The 13,283-nt window shown below is 45.2% G+C and overlaps 3 protein-coding genes and 1 long non-coding RNA gene across 16 annotated transcripts in view; 3 read left to right on the forward strand and 1 right to left on the reverse strand.

Annotated features, from left to right (window-relative positions):
- LOC131109204 (enoyl-CoA delta isomerase 2-like) overlaps positions 1 to 332 on the forward strand; it is a 23,029-nt gene extending 22,697 nt beyond the window's left edge. Inside the window, exon 12 of the mRNA XM_058060931.1 lies at positions 46 to 332. Coding sequence (XP_057916914.1) covers positions 46 to 201 — 156 coding nt within the window. The 3' untranslated portion in view covers positions 202 to 332. The remainder of the gene's footprint in view (positions 1 to 45) is intronic.
- The window catches only part of LOC131109209 (uncharacterized), a 9,324-nt gene extending 1,950 nt beyond the window's left edge, over positions 1 to 7,374 (reverse strand). Inside the window, exons 1-5 of one of the 5 annotated variants that reach the window (XR_009120696.1) lie at positions 7,306 to 7,374; positions 6,330 to 6,426; positions 5,941 to 6,022; positions 4,031 to 4,161; positions 46 to 3,946 (exon numbers count right to left, since the gene is read on the reverse strand). This is a non-coding gene — a long non-coding RNA (uncharacterized LOC131109209). Of the gene's footprint in view, positions 1 to 45; positions 4,162 to 5,940; positions 6,023 to 6,329; positions 6,427 to 7,305 lie in introns of those variants that run through there. The other 4 variants (XR_009120698.1, XR_009120695.1, XR_009120697.1 and 1 more) reach the window with 4 other exon arrangements.
- Positions 359 to 5,826, forward strand: LOC131109205 (xylulose kinase-like). 3 transcript variants are annotated; one of them, XM_058060934.1, is made up of 20 exons: positions 359 to 565; positions 852 to 934; positions 1,297 to 1,366; positions 1,439 to 1,519; positions 1,588 to 1,674; positions 1,748 to 1,876; positions 1,955 to 2,020; positions 2,095 to 2,167; positions 2,226 to 2,344; positions 2,420 to 2,501; positions 2,561 to 2,601; positions 2,662 to 2,777; positions 2,832 to 2,947; positions 3,008 to 3,081; positions 3,146 to 3,242; positions 3,326 to 3,384; positions 3,446 to 3,533; positions 3,811 to 3,905; positions 4,078 to 4,190; positions 4,793 to 5,826. In XM_058060934.1, exons 1-19 carry the CDS (start codon positions 506 to 508, stop codon positions 4,171 to 4,173), a joined length of 1,632 nt encoding a protein of 543 aa, XP_057916917.1. In that variant the 5' UTR covers positions 359 to 505; the 3' UTR covers positions 4,174 to 4,190; positions 4,793 to 5,826. The 3 variants fall into 3 exon arrangements, with proteins under 3 accessions (XP_057916917.1, XP_057916916.1, XP_057916918.1); XM_058060933.1 differs by having other exon boundaries at positions 1,439 to 1,674; positions 1,753 to 1,876; XM_058060935.1 differs by lacking the exons at positions 359 to 565; positions 852 to 934 and having other exon boundaries at positions 1,299 to 1,366; positions 1,753 to 1,876.
- Positions 7,375 to 7,403: 29 nt separating the features above from the next.
- The window catches only part of LOC131108523 (POU domain, class 6, transcription factor 2-like), a 50,619-nt gene continuing 44,739 nt past the window's right edge, over positions 7,404 to 13,283 (forward strand). For 4 of the 7 annotated variants that reach the window (XM_058059531.1, XM_058059536.1, XM_058059534.1 and 1 more), the window contains exons 1-4: positions 7,404 to 7,544; positions 7,720 to 7,869; positions 8,733 to 8,872; positions 11,207 to 11,397. In XM_058059531.1, the coding sequence (XP_057915514.1) occupies positions 8,844 to 8,872; positions 11,207 to 11,397 (220 nt within the window). In that variant the 5' untranslated portion in view covers positions 7,404 to 7,544; positions 7,720 to 7,869; positions 8,733 to 8,843. Of the gene's footprint in view, positions 7,545 to 7,719; positions 7,870 to 8,562; positions 8,624 to 8,732; positions 8,873 to 10,589; positions 10,702 to 11,206; positions 11,398 to 13,283 lie in introns of those variants that run through there. The other 3 variants (XM_058059532.1, XM_058059533.1, XM_058059535.1) reach the window with 3 other exon arrangements.

Raw genomic sequence — 13,283 nt, forward strand, 5'->3', positions numbered from 1 at the left:
ATGATTTGTGTCCACCCACCCCCCCCCCCCCCCCCCCCCCCCCAGTCTCTGGCGCTGTCCAAACAGCTGATCCGCTCAATGGAGAAAGAGCAGCTCCATGCCGTGAACGACGCCGAGGTGGACCGTCTGGTCGAACGCTGGACATCGGATGAGTGCTTCAACGCTGTCATGAGTTTCTTCCAGGCTAAGGCCAAGCTGTGACCACATGACTGAACTTAACGGCGGCCATTGTGATTGACTGACATAGTCATGACTGATTTCCACTAACATGAAGGATCAAGTGCCTGTCCTCACACGAAGCTCTTTTTGTGTAATAAATGTCTTTTAGATGAAAAAACCACTTGTTGGTTTTGTTTAATTAAAATGCACCAATCAGTTGTTAAGCTTGCTAGCAGCAGTCTTCAAGATGCTGCCGTCTCCTAGCAACGAGCCATCCGAGCCAAGCAAAAGGTGCCTGTCTCTTTAACAGGTGACTCCTCCTCCTCCTCGCACATGTGCTATCAAGATGGCGGCCGTGCAGGACCGTAAGGAAGTTTACCTGGGCTTTGACTTCAGCACTCAACAGGTACATTTAATTGTTTTCCTAACTTTTTAAACACTTTGGTTGTATTAAAGTTGTCCACACTTGCAGACTAGAGTTTAAGAAATACCAGAATTGTGACAACGCCTGTTAACGTATCACGTGCTATATTCGACAAACGAATACGTTAATGATTAGAACACAAGCGACATTGTCAGCACATTAAAAGTTGAAGTTAGGCTTTGGTTTTTACCATCGTGGTAACACGATCACACTTAAACTGCTGAATGCTGTGTCATGGTTCACTGACCTGGTGGACTTGTTTGTGCAGCTCAAAGTGGTCGCCATCAATGAAGACTTGGACGTGATCCATCAGAACCATGTCCACTTTGACTCCCAACTACCCGACTTCAGGTACCAGCAGCACCCAACCACACCATCACCTCTCAGGTTCCCTGCTTGACAGTAGTTTGTGCAAAGTTAGATTGTTTGGGTAGTGCATTTGGATACTTGTTTACATATAAATGTCTCTTTGGACTCGTTTCTGTAAAGGTTACAGCAAGCTGACGGGATGCAAAGTTTGGTGGTTTTACATGAGATTGTGTAAAAGTTAGCTGCAAGTTTACAGTAGTCTACGTGAAGTTCTCAGCAGGTTGACCTCCATTTATGTAGTTTGAATCAAGTTGTGTAATTGTTTCCACAAATGTTGACCTCCATCAAGGTAGTTGACAACAAGTAGATGCAGGAGAAGACTAACTTTCATTTTGGTGGTTCAGGACCGAGGGGGGTGTCCACGTTGCAGCTGATGGCCTGAGGATCACATCGCCTGTTCTCATGTGGGTGAAGGTAGGACCACATGAAGATTATCTTGTCGTATGTGATGTTCCAAGTGGGCTCCTGATGTTGATGTGTCTCCAGGCGTTGGACCTCCTCTTGGAGAAGATGCAAAAAGAAGGCTTTGACTTCTCCAGTGTGCAAGCGCTGTCAGGCAGCGGTCAGGTGACCTATCTTCTTCTACCTAGCTGGCTGTCAAGTGCATTATGGGTGATGTTCCTCTGCCCTCTCAGCAACATGGCAGCGTCTACTGGAGGACGGGAGCTTCTCAGACCCTTGAGCAGCTCGACCCCGCCTTCAGTCTCCACCAGCAGCTCCAGGTGAGTTCACCTGTGTGTTTATGTCAGCACATGTGCAGTCACATGCACAGGTGTGTCATGTGATGTCTTTCAGGACAGTTTCTCTGTAGGTGACTCTCCAGTGTGGATGGACTCCAGCACTGGGCCACAGTGTGAACGCCTGCAGGAGGCAGCAGGGGGTGCTGCGAAGCTGGCTGATCTCACAGGCTCCAGGGCTTATGAGGTAGCTAGCACAGGCACACGCAAACACGTATGGTTCGATGGTGAAAGTACTTTTCATTATTTTTGTGTGCTTCTTTAGCGTTTCACTGGAAATCAGATCGCCAAAATGTGTCAGGAGCGACCACAAGACTTCCAGGACACCGAGGTCAGCTGGTGACCTACAGCCCTTGCACCCACGACCTTGACTTCAGCCTGGCTTGATGGCTGTATGTGTTTCAGAGGATCTCATTGGTCAGCAGCTTTGCAGCGTCTCTCTTCCTGGGTGCTTACGCCGCCATTGACTACAGTGACGGTCAGTAGATTAAGAAAATGTGATTTTAATCATGTCAGTGAATGGATTTGTTCTTTAGGGTCTGGCATGAACCTTTTGAACATCAGGACCAAAAAATGGTCTGAGGTCTGCATGGAGGCTACCGCTCCACACCTGGACCGTCTGCTTGGGATGCCGCTTCCCTCGGCGTCAGTGCTGGTGAGGTACACACTCGGCATACCGAGTCACCCCTTGTGGCCTTTAACCTGCTTCAACCCCCCCCCTTCCTGGCAGGGTCCCGTTTCCTCCTACTGGGTGCACAGGTTTGGTTTTTCCAACTCATGCAGAGTGGTGGCCTTCACTGGAGACAACCCAGGTACAGTACATCCTCCTGAGGTTGTCCTGTCAATGTTGATGATGATTATGTCGTGGCAGCATCTTTGGCGGGAATGCGACTCCAGCAAGGCGACATTGCTGTAAGTGCACCTTGTGTAACACAACTGAGTGTCTTCTCACATGACATGGTGTGTGTGTAGGTGAGCCTGGGAACTAGCGACACAGTGTTTGTGTGGCTGCAGCATCCTCGCCCCGCCCTCGAGGGTCACGTGTTGATCAACCCTGTCGACTGGAGACATTTCATGGCCTTGTTATGGTAGGTGCTTTTATTTTATCCTCTCCTGGCAATGTGACGTGTGTGTGTTTTCAGCTTCAAGAACGGATCATTGACCAGAGAACGCGTGAGGAACCGCTGTGCTGAAGGATCATGGGAAGTCTTCTCAGCTGCCTTGAGAGAGACTCCTCTCGGAAACGATGGCTACATTGGTGAGCTATGCCTTCTTCCCGCCTTCCTTTTTCCTCTGACTTCCTGTTGGCTTCTTCCAGGCTTTTATTTTGATGTCCTGGAGATTCTGCCCCGTGCTGTTGGAATTCATATCTTTGATGCGGATGACAACAAGGTTGGGCACCTCTGTGCAGACACAGACACACACAGATGCAGCTGAGTACTTGTGTGTCCTCCAGGTGTCGTCATTGAGTGCTCAGGCGGAGGTGCGAGCGCTGGTGGAGGGTCAGTTCCTGTCACGGAGGCTCCATGCAGAGCTCCTTGGTTACTCCATCAGTAAGTAAAAAGCACAAGCACAGTAAGTAAAGCACAATCACACACAAACACTACATCTCGCTTTCAATCTCATCTTCTTTAAGTTCCAGGAAGTCGAGTTTTGGCAACGGGAGGAGCATCGTGTAACAAAGACATCTTGCAGGTGAAACATAACACGCTTCTAGCATGCATGTATTTGTCTATCGTGGATTTGTGTGTGCCAGGTGTTGTCAGACGTGTTCAACGCTCCAGTGTACACCATTGATGTGTCCAACTCGGCCTGTCTTGGCTCCGCCTACAGAGCAATGCACGGTATGCTAATGCTAACCATGGCGAGCTTGCTAACATACTGCAATGACAGACCTGCAAACAGTGACGTGTGGTCAGGGGAGACGGGGGAAACAAACGTCATAACATTATGAAAACTCCTTTTCTATTGAGCTGTTTATATATGATTTTACAGTAAGGGCAGACCCTCCCCAGTCATGAACCTCACCACATGTCACTGCCTGCTGGGCTTATTAAATGCTAACCATCATCTCTGCATGACAATCGATGAACTCTCTCTGATTGGGTGATGTTCTTTCAGGCGTCGTTGACCAATCAGGACTTTCCTTCTTCGATGTGCTGAAGAAAGCTCCGGAAGCACGACTTGTTGCCACACCACAGCCTACTGCACAACAGGTATGCGTGCGTACACACACACACACACAGGAAAGTAGGGACTAGGAAAAGATGCAGTGTTAAAGATGGGAAACAAAGTGCTGATTGGCTTTTAGTTGCTGTTTTGAGGTCACATGGCCACTCACTTCAGTTCCTGCACGTGACCTTTTCTCTCCGTCTGAATCCATTACAGGTGTACAATGACATGCTGCGGCGCTATGCCCAATTGGAGAAGAGAGTCCTGCAGGAGCCTCACCCCTCAGATGTGGCTGCCAATCTAATTGGATGATAGGAGTCGAGAGAAAGGTGAGAACAGTACTCAGACAGTCAAAATGCTTCAGTCAGAATAATGAATTCAGTAAAGAAACTAGCTACCAGTATGAGATGGGTACACTATTTACAATAATTGTTTTTCAGTATCCATGGCATATGCTCTTAGAAAAGACCAAGAGTTTAGCGATTATACAACAGCAGGGGGCGCCAAAGCACTGCATTACCAACCTGTTTGTCAATACATTCGAATGATGGCAGTTTGAGGGTATTTAAAAACTACTCCTTGTCATCTAATTACACACCTGTGGGTATAACTATACAATCTCAGGAGGCTTGTCCACACAAACATTTAAATTCTCACTTAAATTGCCTTTTTATAGCCACCTCTGCCTACTACAATCACATGACAAAGACATTCTTAAATAATGAATACAATGAGTACCATCAAACATATTGTTGTAAACAAGAGACTAAATGTTTAATTTAGTGGGGTTGTTGAAATCACTGTCTTCTTCCTGTTGGACTTTCCAGCACGTCATGACAACCACATTATTCAGCCATCAATAATGCATCTTCTCACTGTGGAGTACAGATGTCAACAATAAACTGCCCTTGTTTTTTTTCTTTCTTTGCAGCTTTTCTCACTCTTCGTGCTTTATGGAAAACACCAGAGAGTTGACCTGCCCTCGGAGGAATGCATTAGACAACAATGGCCTGGAAAACATTGCCCAGGAAGGCCTCATTCACAACCGCCACACCTTCAGTCCCCTGCGCCCCCAAACAAGCGCCCTCTTGCCACATTTCCATCCAATTTCCACTGCAGAACGTGTTCATTTTCAGCCTAATGGCATGTCATTTTGCCCCAGCCTTTGGTCAAGAATTAATCCTGGAATCAAAACAGATTTTCCAGGCAGCAATCTTCCATCAAGTATTGATTTTTTTTTTCTTTTTACACTGGCCGAGCCTGTACTCCCTAATTTAAGCTGACAGGCAGCAGCACAATGGAGCACCTTGGCATCTCTCTCCCTCTTCCCCTCAGATGTACACAACATGGAACACTGTGAGAGAACACACCCATCTCCCTGCTTTAGCCTCAATTATCTCTTAGGACCGACCTGGCCAGGTGCGGCCATCATCAGCTATCATTACTGGCCTGTTGACATGCTACGGCTGTGTTTGAGTGATTTTCTCCCTGCAGCCGTTTTACACAAGAAGGCGCAATAACCCCCCCACTAATAAGATAGCAAAGATGTGTCCAAGCGTGTCATTCCTCTATGTGCCCTCACATATGCAATCATCATGCATGGAGAGGATGATGGAGGCCAGCTTGTTTTCCTCTCACTCTTAAAGCTACCCTCACGCACTTTACCACTAGACCTTTTCACTTAATTATTCATCTTGGCTCAAGAGCAGTTCAATATTTACATGATGTGGCATATACATTACAGTGTATCATCACAACACGGAACAGAATTTTTCCACTTAAGAATTCACGAGAATAGTTTTCTGTTCCAGGGTCAAACTTTTGCCACAATAATGCATTTAAATACATTAAGTCATGTTTCTCTGTGACCTTTTAGCATTTTACCAGCATTAATTGTCATGTAAGTGCAAAGAGGAATGATGCAAGTTACTGTTGTTGATCAAACAAATAAAACCTAACCTTTTGAACAACATATTCTACAATTCTTCTCAGACTTGTCACTCATACACCTCTCACTCATACACCTCTGGAAATGAAACAACTGCCTATAAACCTTTTATGGGAAATACTCATACTCACTTTGCATCCTTTGTCCAAAGTGCAGCCTGCACTGCAGCCACCCACATCCTTTCAGGGATTCTGTATAACTCACCCACGCCTCCTGTGGTGAGAAGTGGTATTATAAGACAGGATGCCGCTACATTGGACAGCAGTGGTGTTAATACAGTAACATTTATGGACAAGACACCTTGCCAAAGTGCTTTGCAAGACAGCTAAATGGACTGTATGTTTATATATATTTAAAGGTATAGCCATGCAATCAAGTGTTCAAGTCAAGACAACAGCACCATTAACTCATGTATCTGCAAACACCTCAGTTGCTGAGATGATGATAATAATAATGATGATGATGAAAAAACGGTGGAAATAAAGAAAAGGCAAAAAAGGGAATCATATGCATGACTTACCTGGATGGCACGTAAGGACCGGTAATTGCACCCCGTGAGGCATCAAGGTGTGCAGAGCTGCCTGAACGCATCGCAGCATCCCGGCCGATGTGTCAACCTTGGGGAGGAAGTGAAAACACAAACACACAGTTCATTTTGTGACAATACAGGCCGCAATCTAAAAAGCATCAGCATCACATGTGTGACCATATTGAAACATGTCATTATCTCAAACAACACCTCCCCCCATTCACCACAATTTAACATGTTTACTTCAACAAGTCAACACTTTAGCGTGAAGTGCTTTGATAAAAAAAGGAAAAAGCATATGGACAAGGATTCCTGTTCTCACGAGTCTTAATTTTATCAGAAAAAAGTTGCATAAATTGCAAAAAATTGTTAGGCAATGTCACAATAAAGTGTGACGACTTCAGTGGGAGGTGGGAAACGAAATAGAAAATAAAAAAGGTGCCAATTTAAGCCAAATCATACATTCTTTCAGTTGACCATTAATTAATATTGAATAATGAAAGAATTGATCATTGCTATCAATTAAGAAGTATATCATTCGAGCTGGTAAAACACCTATGACTCCGAAATTGCATATTTGCTGTGGAGTTTTAACAAGGTCACAAGATGCTTATGGTTTGAATGTTATAAGCTCAGTGGACGGTCCTCTTCAAAGATACATTTGAAATTGGACACTTGAAAGAGATTACAGGACATATGGCATTTAAGTCAAATGTAATTTTGTTCAAGTGTTTAATGTACGAACTTACAAGCGCACATATTTTCGTGAGTGTTATTTCTTTTTAAACTAATTTGTACTGTATTCAAGTTTGCGGGCATTACTCGATGTTGCGTCGACGTCGAAATACGAAAAACTTCCGTATTTCCTAAACGTAACTTTTACACATGTTTGAACATACACTGAGCGTTCGAACGGGACGTTTTAATAAACCAAAGGGCTTTAAATTATTTTAGTTTAACGACCCACCTGTCCGTGGAGATCGGCAGCCATCTTTCTTTTGTTGGTTTCCCGCTTAGTTGCCGCGGTGTAGTGTGGGTAACCGGAAGTCGTCCAAACACGTACAAATGGGGCCCAATAAACAGCAGTGAATTATCATTAACTCATCTGTTATTAACTCATCGGTCATTGCAGGTTTTCTAAACTGCAGCACATTTATTCAAGATGGAACAACTTCACATCAGGGAAATGTTTTCTAAATTGCAATGGTGAGATGTTTACTGTTCTAATCAAAAGTTACCTTGATGTTAAAATGCACATCGTATTATTGGGATTATTTAATAATATGCTATTTTGGTACTATTACCGACTTTTTATTGCACATTGTGTGGAGATGTGTTTCACAAATAAAAAAATAATTAGAAATATAATTTTGTTGATAAGAAATGCACAGATATGTGGGGCAGGTGGCGATCTACTACTGATTCCAGGACCTGTAATGGGACAAATGCATCCTCCAGTCCTGTGTTGCCTCTCCAGGTGCTTCCTCATGGCGCTGGCAGCTGCCTTCCAGTGTCCACATGAATGCCAAAGGTAAGATTTGCCTCCTCTTTATTGAGATTGTCTCACACTCATCCATCCTCAGGAGAATTCTAATGCACTGATACCAAGACGGGATTTCCCCCCCCTCTTTACAATCTACTTAGCAATGATTTATTGATTGAGGCTTCCACCCTCAGAGAGAATTACCGATCCTTTTTGGGAAATCAGATTTTCACACCTTTTGCAGGCATGCGTGTAGCATTGAGGTCCCCGGAGACGTGCTTTGAGTGGCAGTGCTGTGTGACTCTCTATAGTGTCACTCCAGTACTGCCGGGTGTGTGCCCAGTCTGTGCCATCCCCTTTTACACTATGTATGACTCCATTAGTGCAGGGTCCAAACCTGTTTTGGGTCTAGTTTGCTCACATTCATAAACACCTCACAGGTGTAAGTATTTCTTCGGAAAAAATGATAAAAATAACCCACTGCCTCGTCGGAGCAGTCAGATTAGGGTGCTGAAAGCTTTGATGCTCCCGAATGTCGGCGCCGTCGATCGATCTGGCGGGAAAAAAAACCCCACCACATACACACCTGACCAATCAGAAGCTGCTACCTGTTCCGGTCCTGCTGGGGTAGCGTGCTTTACAGGCTTCAAAGAGCTTCTTTTAATACACTGCTTTGATAGTGTTCAGCCTGCACTGACCCGCCAATCATACACCGGAAGGCACTTTAGCTTTAGCCGGGTAGCTGTATGGTAGCTGTTGATCGTTTTAATGACTCTGACAAGGAAAAGTACTTTACACTGCGGTGAGACTTTGAATACTAGAAATCCGTCAAATAAAACCAGGCTTATTTGCCATGATTATGTCAAACTATTGTCATGTTTCTTGCTCATTTGTTTGCTCTTTCCGTGCAGGACACAAGGAAAGGCAACCACTTGGAAAGCAAAAGTAAAGCAGCCATGAAACGTGACACCAACTCCTAATTTGGGGAAAAAAGATCGTCATCAATCAAAGCATCAGAGGCCATGTGGTTGCATGGTGATGCGGACAGAAGGTAAGCCAACACTGCCATTCTGTGGCCGACTGTGGCGGAGACACACGCATCAATAATATCAATGAATCAGTTAATCAATGTTAATACCCAACACACTATACATAAGTATTTAACGATGAAAAAGTTACCGTACAGTCGCACACGTGAGATAATATTGAAAAAACTATTTCTCAATTTATAATATAAATGTAAACACTATTAGCATGATCTGATGGCATCAACCCCAAGATGTGCAGCCATTTGCAGGGTGGCTCAAGGCTGGAGCGTTCATTTAATAGTTAATAAGGACTCAAGAGTCATTAATGCAATTACTAGGGATAATTCTATAAGTACTCCTTTTAGAACAGATTTTTACAGCAGGATCACGTCGCTAATGGCATTACAGTGCTCTGAACGAACATCCTATTTAGCGTCAGCGGTGAATGAATGCAGAACTAAGATGATGAGAGATGTGTGGACCCCCACCACCCACAGCACCAACAGCACCCCATCCCGCAGCCTCGGAGGCCAGAGGAAGATTACAGACCTGATCTCATTCCCGGCACTTGTTTGGAGTCTGTCAGGAAGAGAAATGCCGGCATTAGGGAGGTAGCGCCACGCTCCAGATATGATGAAATAAGGAGGAAAGGGGAAAGGAAAAAAAGATGGAGGGATGGACAGAGAGGACCCCCGCTCTTCTCCAAAGTGTCACTAGCTTGTTTATTCTATTTTTCATCATAGCTGCCGGGGCAAAGATTCCCATTTTCTTTTATATTTCCACCCCCTCTCCAATACACGCGCACACACGCGCGCACACACACCTTCCAACAACAAAAAAGAAGCACTGCTCTCATTTTTATAGGTGTTGCAAACTCTCGTGCCCCTGTGAAAATTACATTGTGAAATTTCAGGCCTGCCCCCACACCGCGCCCACCTTCCCCCGCACTGCTGCCTGCTGTCCCTCTGAGCCTTCAAGCACTCAACAGACTGTGAAGAATAAATAATAAAAAAGCTATTGATTATTTTGATGACTGCAAGATTCAATTAGGTATTAATTTTGCCCTCCAGTGGGCCTGTAAACGAGGGGGTGGGAGGGGGGGGGTAGGGGAAGGGCAGATGAATGTAGGGAAAAAGAGGCGTGTTGATGTCCCACATTTTATTTTTAAGTGCACTCCAAAAATGTGATAAAAACAACCCATGATGACTAGTTATTGTTACCAGACATGCAAGTATTGACCAGGTGCGACAGCTTAAATCCTCTCTATTGATTATCATTTTCATAGATTATCATGTGTCACATCAAAGGCGGGCCTGGTCCTGTGACGGGCACATTAAAGAGGCCCGCATCGACCACCCGAGTACACGTGGCTGGGTGTTGATGCATGGAGGGCAACGTCAGACCGGCCTTTTTCCCCCATTTCTGCGGTCACCTGCCCTTTGCGTAGACATATTTAGGTTAGTCCTAAATAAGGAAAGAGGGCCGCGGCCCCGCTGCCTGAGGTGGGGTGAACACTGTCTGAGGAGCTCTCCAGTGGGGAGACACAAGGGGGAAGAGACAGATAAAGTGAGGGTGAGCTGCCTGTGTGTGTGTGTGTGTGTGTGTAAAGAAAGAGGGAGGGGAGGGGGCGACACCCCTGCCGCTCGTCTCTCGGAAGCAACCTCAGCGTGAGACCTGTGCTGGCCATTCAGACCTACTCCAGGGTTCAGGAGGCTGGTTCCGGGTTGCGTCCTGAGCAGGTTTCTATCTCTGCTGCGGAGGCATGCTTTACCCCTGCAGTCTGACTGACTTCTACTTTTGGACACTCTGAAATATTTGGTTTTTTCTGTGTCTTCAGTGGAGCTTTAATTCGGTAAGTTGGCACTTTGACTTGAAGACAAAACTTTATTGGCAGGCACGTGTGATGGACAAGTGTACATTGAATGTTCTTAACATTTGCATTTGACTTCATTTCTTGTTTGAATCTGACATAAGGAATCAGATTTGTTGTCATTTTGTATCCAAGTAGATGAATTTGATGTTTCAGTGCGTTGTTACTGAAGATGAGGCGGGTTCCAGGTTGTAATGAGAACCTCTGAGATGGATCCTTGGTGGCTTTGGGGCTGCGGGGTGTAGCAGCATCAGTTTGGGCAGCACCGGCTTCCTTGGATGAAAGGCTCCAGAGAGGGAGGGAGCAGGAGAGAGGGAGTGGGAGTGGATAGTAAGGGGTGGGGTGGGGGGGTGCAGGATAGCGAGCTAGTGAGTGAGAGGTAGTCAAGGAGAGTGCCGAAGCATATTCTAACCACGGCTGCATTTTTGTTTTTCTCCCCCACCTCCTCCGTCCTCCGTCTACGCCTCCCACCTGGACCACCTCACAGCTCCCTCCAGCATCCGATGATAACGGGGCAGCTGAGCAAGCCGCTGCTCTCCTTCATGCGCGGCGACATGAGCGCGGTAGAACTCCGGGCAGACGACAAAGTGGCCAGCCCAGACGGCGAGCTCAACGACGAGCCCCTGCTCCTTCCGTCCGAGGGCCCCGACAGAGAGGGCACCCCCAGCAAGCTGTACGGTGAGTGGGGCTCGGTGTCCTTCTCGCATCCTGGTTCTCCATCTCTGGTGCCCGATGCTAATGACGGATGAACGTGTCGGCAGTGAAGGGCTGCAAACTTTATTTGCTGTGAACAAGTTGAGAAGGAATCTTCAGGTGTTGGCGTACATTTGACTTTTTAATAAGCCATACAATTCACTTCAATTTGCAGACCTGATGTTGTTTTTTCTGTAAATCTTTTAAGGGGTTTGACTTGTGGCTAAAAAGCAAATTCTCTTCTCCTTGCAGTTGGATCAATTTAACTTTCCCATAAGAGACATTTTGTTTTCACAGCGCTCCCAGTTCCGGCTTATATTCCCTAGTTTTTCTCATTTACAGCTTGCATAAATGATCTCTTAGGTAGTCGTAAAATTAATACAGGATTCACAAAAGGAAAACATTATGAGGTCAAGATTTTTGCCAAAATTATTCCTCATGTGTGACATTTTTTATGATGAGTCAGTGTTGTAGATGATGATTTGTATTTTGCATAAATTGTGGTTGGATGCTTTATTTCAAGACTGGGCCTTGCTTTGAGGCATCATTGCAAATACTACATAGATATTATTCTGGAACATATTTACAGTTCAAAATAACAATCTAACATATTGGAAACATTTTGACATGTTTTCAAAATATATATCAGGCATCAAAGTTGACTTCCACGAGGCTTGTTTTTTTTTGTTTTTTTTGTGTGCGTTCAAGAAGGCCACTGCTGAAAGAAGAATGTTTTAAGTGAGTCAGTGAGTGTTGTTCCATCCTCTTGTCTTGTTTTCCAAACAAATTCGATGAATCCGAATGTTTCGCCTCCTTTGACTCCTTCACTCTTTATGTGCATACTTTTCATGTGAAAAGTCAAGACACAAAGTGTGACTTTGTCCTCATTGGAGATGCTTGCTGGTCGGAGGCGCTCTAGTGTGACGTGTGTGGTTGTGGCTCCTGGACTGTCTACCCACTCCTGACCTGTGAGGCAGAAAGAAGGGAATGATGAACACGCGTGTACTGTATGTTGTTGTACTGGAGGTAAAGTTACCGTTAAGGATGTGAAAAATGTGCAGTTCAGTTGTTTAAAAGGTGAATTCTCCTTCAAGATGCTTTCTGTGGCTGAGGTGAATGTTGCATTAAAAAATATAAGCACAAAGATGCACTAATGCTAAAGTGAACTTGGCAGAGTTTTAGCACTATGACTTCTGGTTCTGTATCTATGATGCAGAAAGTAGCACCGTGGTTTCTTTTAAAGGGATCTTTCATGTGCAAAATGATCTATTGTCCACCAATTGTGTGCTCAGACTGATACTGCTGTGAATTGTGTGGTGTCAACTTAGGATAAAGTTCATCCTAAATTTGCCGTCCTGCGCGGGAGATAGCTTTGTCCTGATTGAGGTTTTTGCAGTATAGCAAGTAGAGGTCGGCGGAGACAATGACAGTAGAGGTCGTGTTTGTCCAAAATAAATGCTCTATCTTGGAGACCTGCCGCACGCTTCCTAAACATCAGAAAGTGCGGTCCTCCTCTTAAAAGCGCGCCTCTGCAAATGGTCTTCCACTTGAGCTAACAGAGCCCGCGAAGCACCACAAACATCGCTCTGCCTTGTATTTATTCCGTGCAGAAGTGCTGGACGTTAGGTGGGAAAGCTGTTGTTAGTCGGGCCAGAAACATATTTATTTATTTTTTTTTACCAGCAGAGGACATGATGGTGTTGGATGTGTGCAGCCTCTGTCTTCACTTCTCAAGCAAATCTCCCTCTTTCAGACGTCAACAGACAAGATAATAAGACACTCAGAGCACAATTCCGCATTATATTCAGCCAGCAACGGCTCATCTCTTGTCAGTTTGCATTTACTCTGCCGAGGATGTGACGCTTCTATCA

The sequence above is a fragment of the Doryrhamphus excisus genome, chromosome 21 (genome assembly GCF_030265055.1).
Source record: "Doryrhamphus excisus isolate RoL2022-K1 chromosome 21, RoL_Dexc_1.0, whole genome shotgun sequence".
In the NCBI taxonomy this organism is placed as follows: domain Eukaryota; kingdom Metazoa; phylum Chordata; class Actinopteri; order Syngnathiformes; family Syngnathidae; genus Doryrhamphus; species Doryrhamphus excisus.

Excerpts from the sequence above, each read along its gene's own strand:
- LOC131109205 (XM_058060933.1), top strand. The coding sequence starts at position 506 with ATGGCGGCCGTGCAGGACCGTAAGGAAGTTTACCTGGGCTTTGACTTC. Across the intron at positions 1,367-1,438 it reads CTGTTCTCATGTGGGTGAAG|GCGTTGGACCTCCTCTTGGA; the intron begins GTAGGACCACAT and ends ATGTGTCTCCAG. Across the intron at positions 3,385-3,445 it reads GTAACAAAGACATCTTGCAG|GTGTTGTCAGACGTGTTCAA; the intron begins GTGAAACATAAC and ends TGTGTGTGCCAG.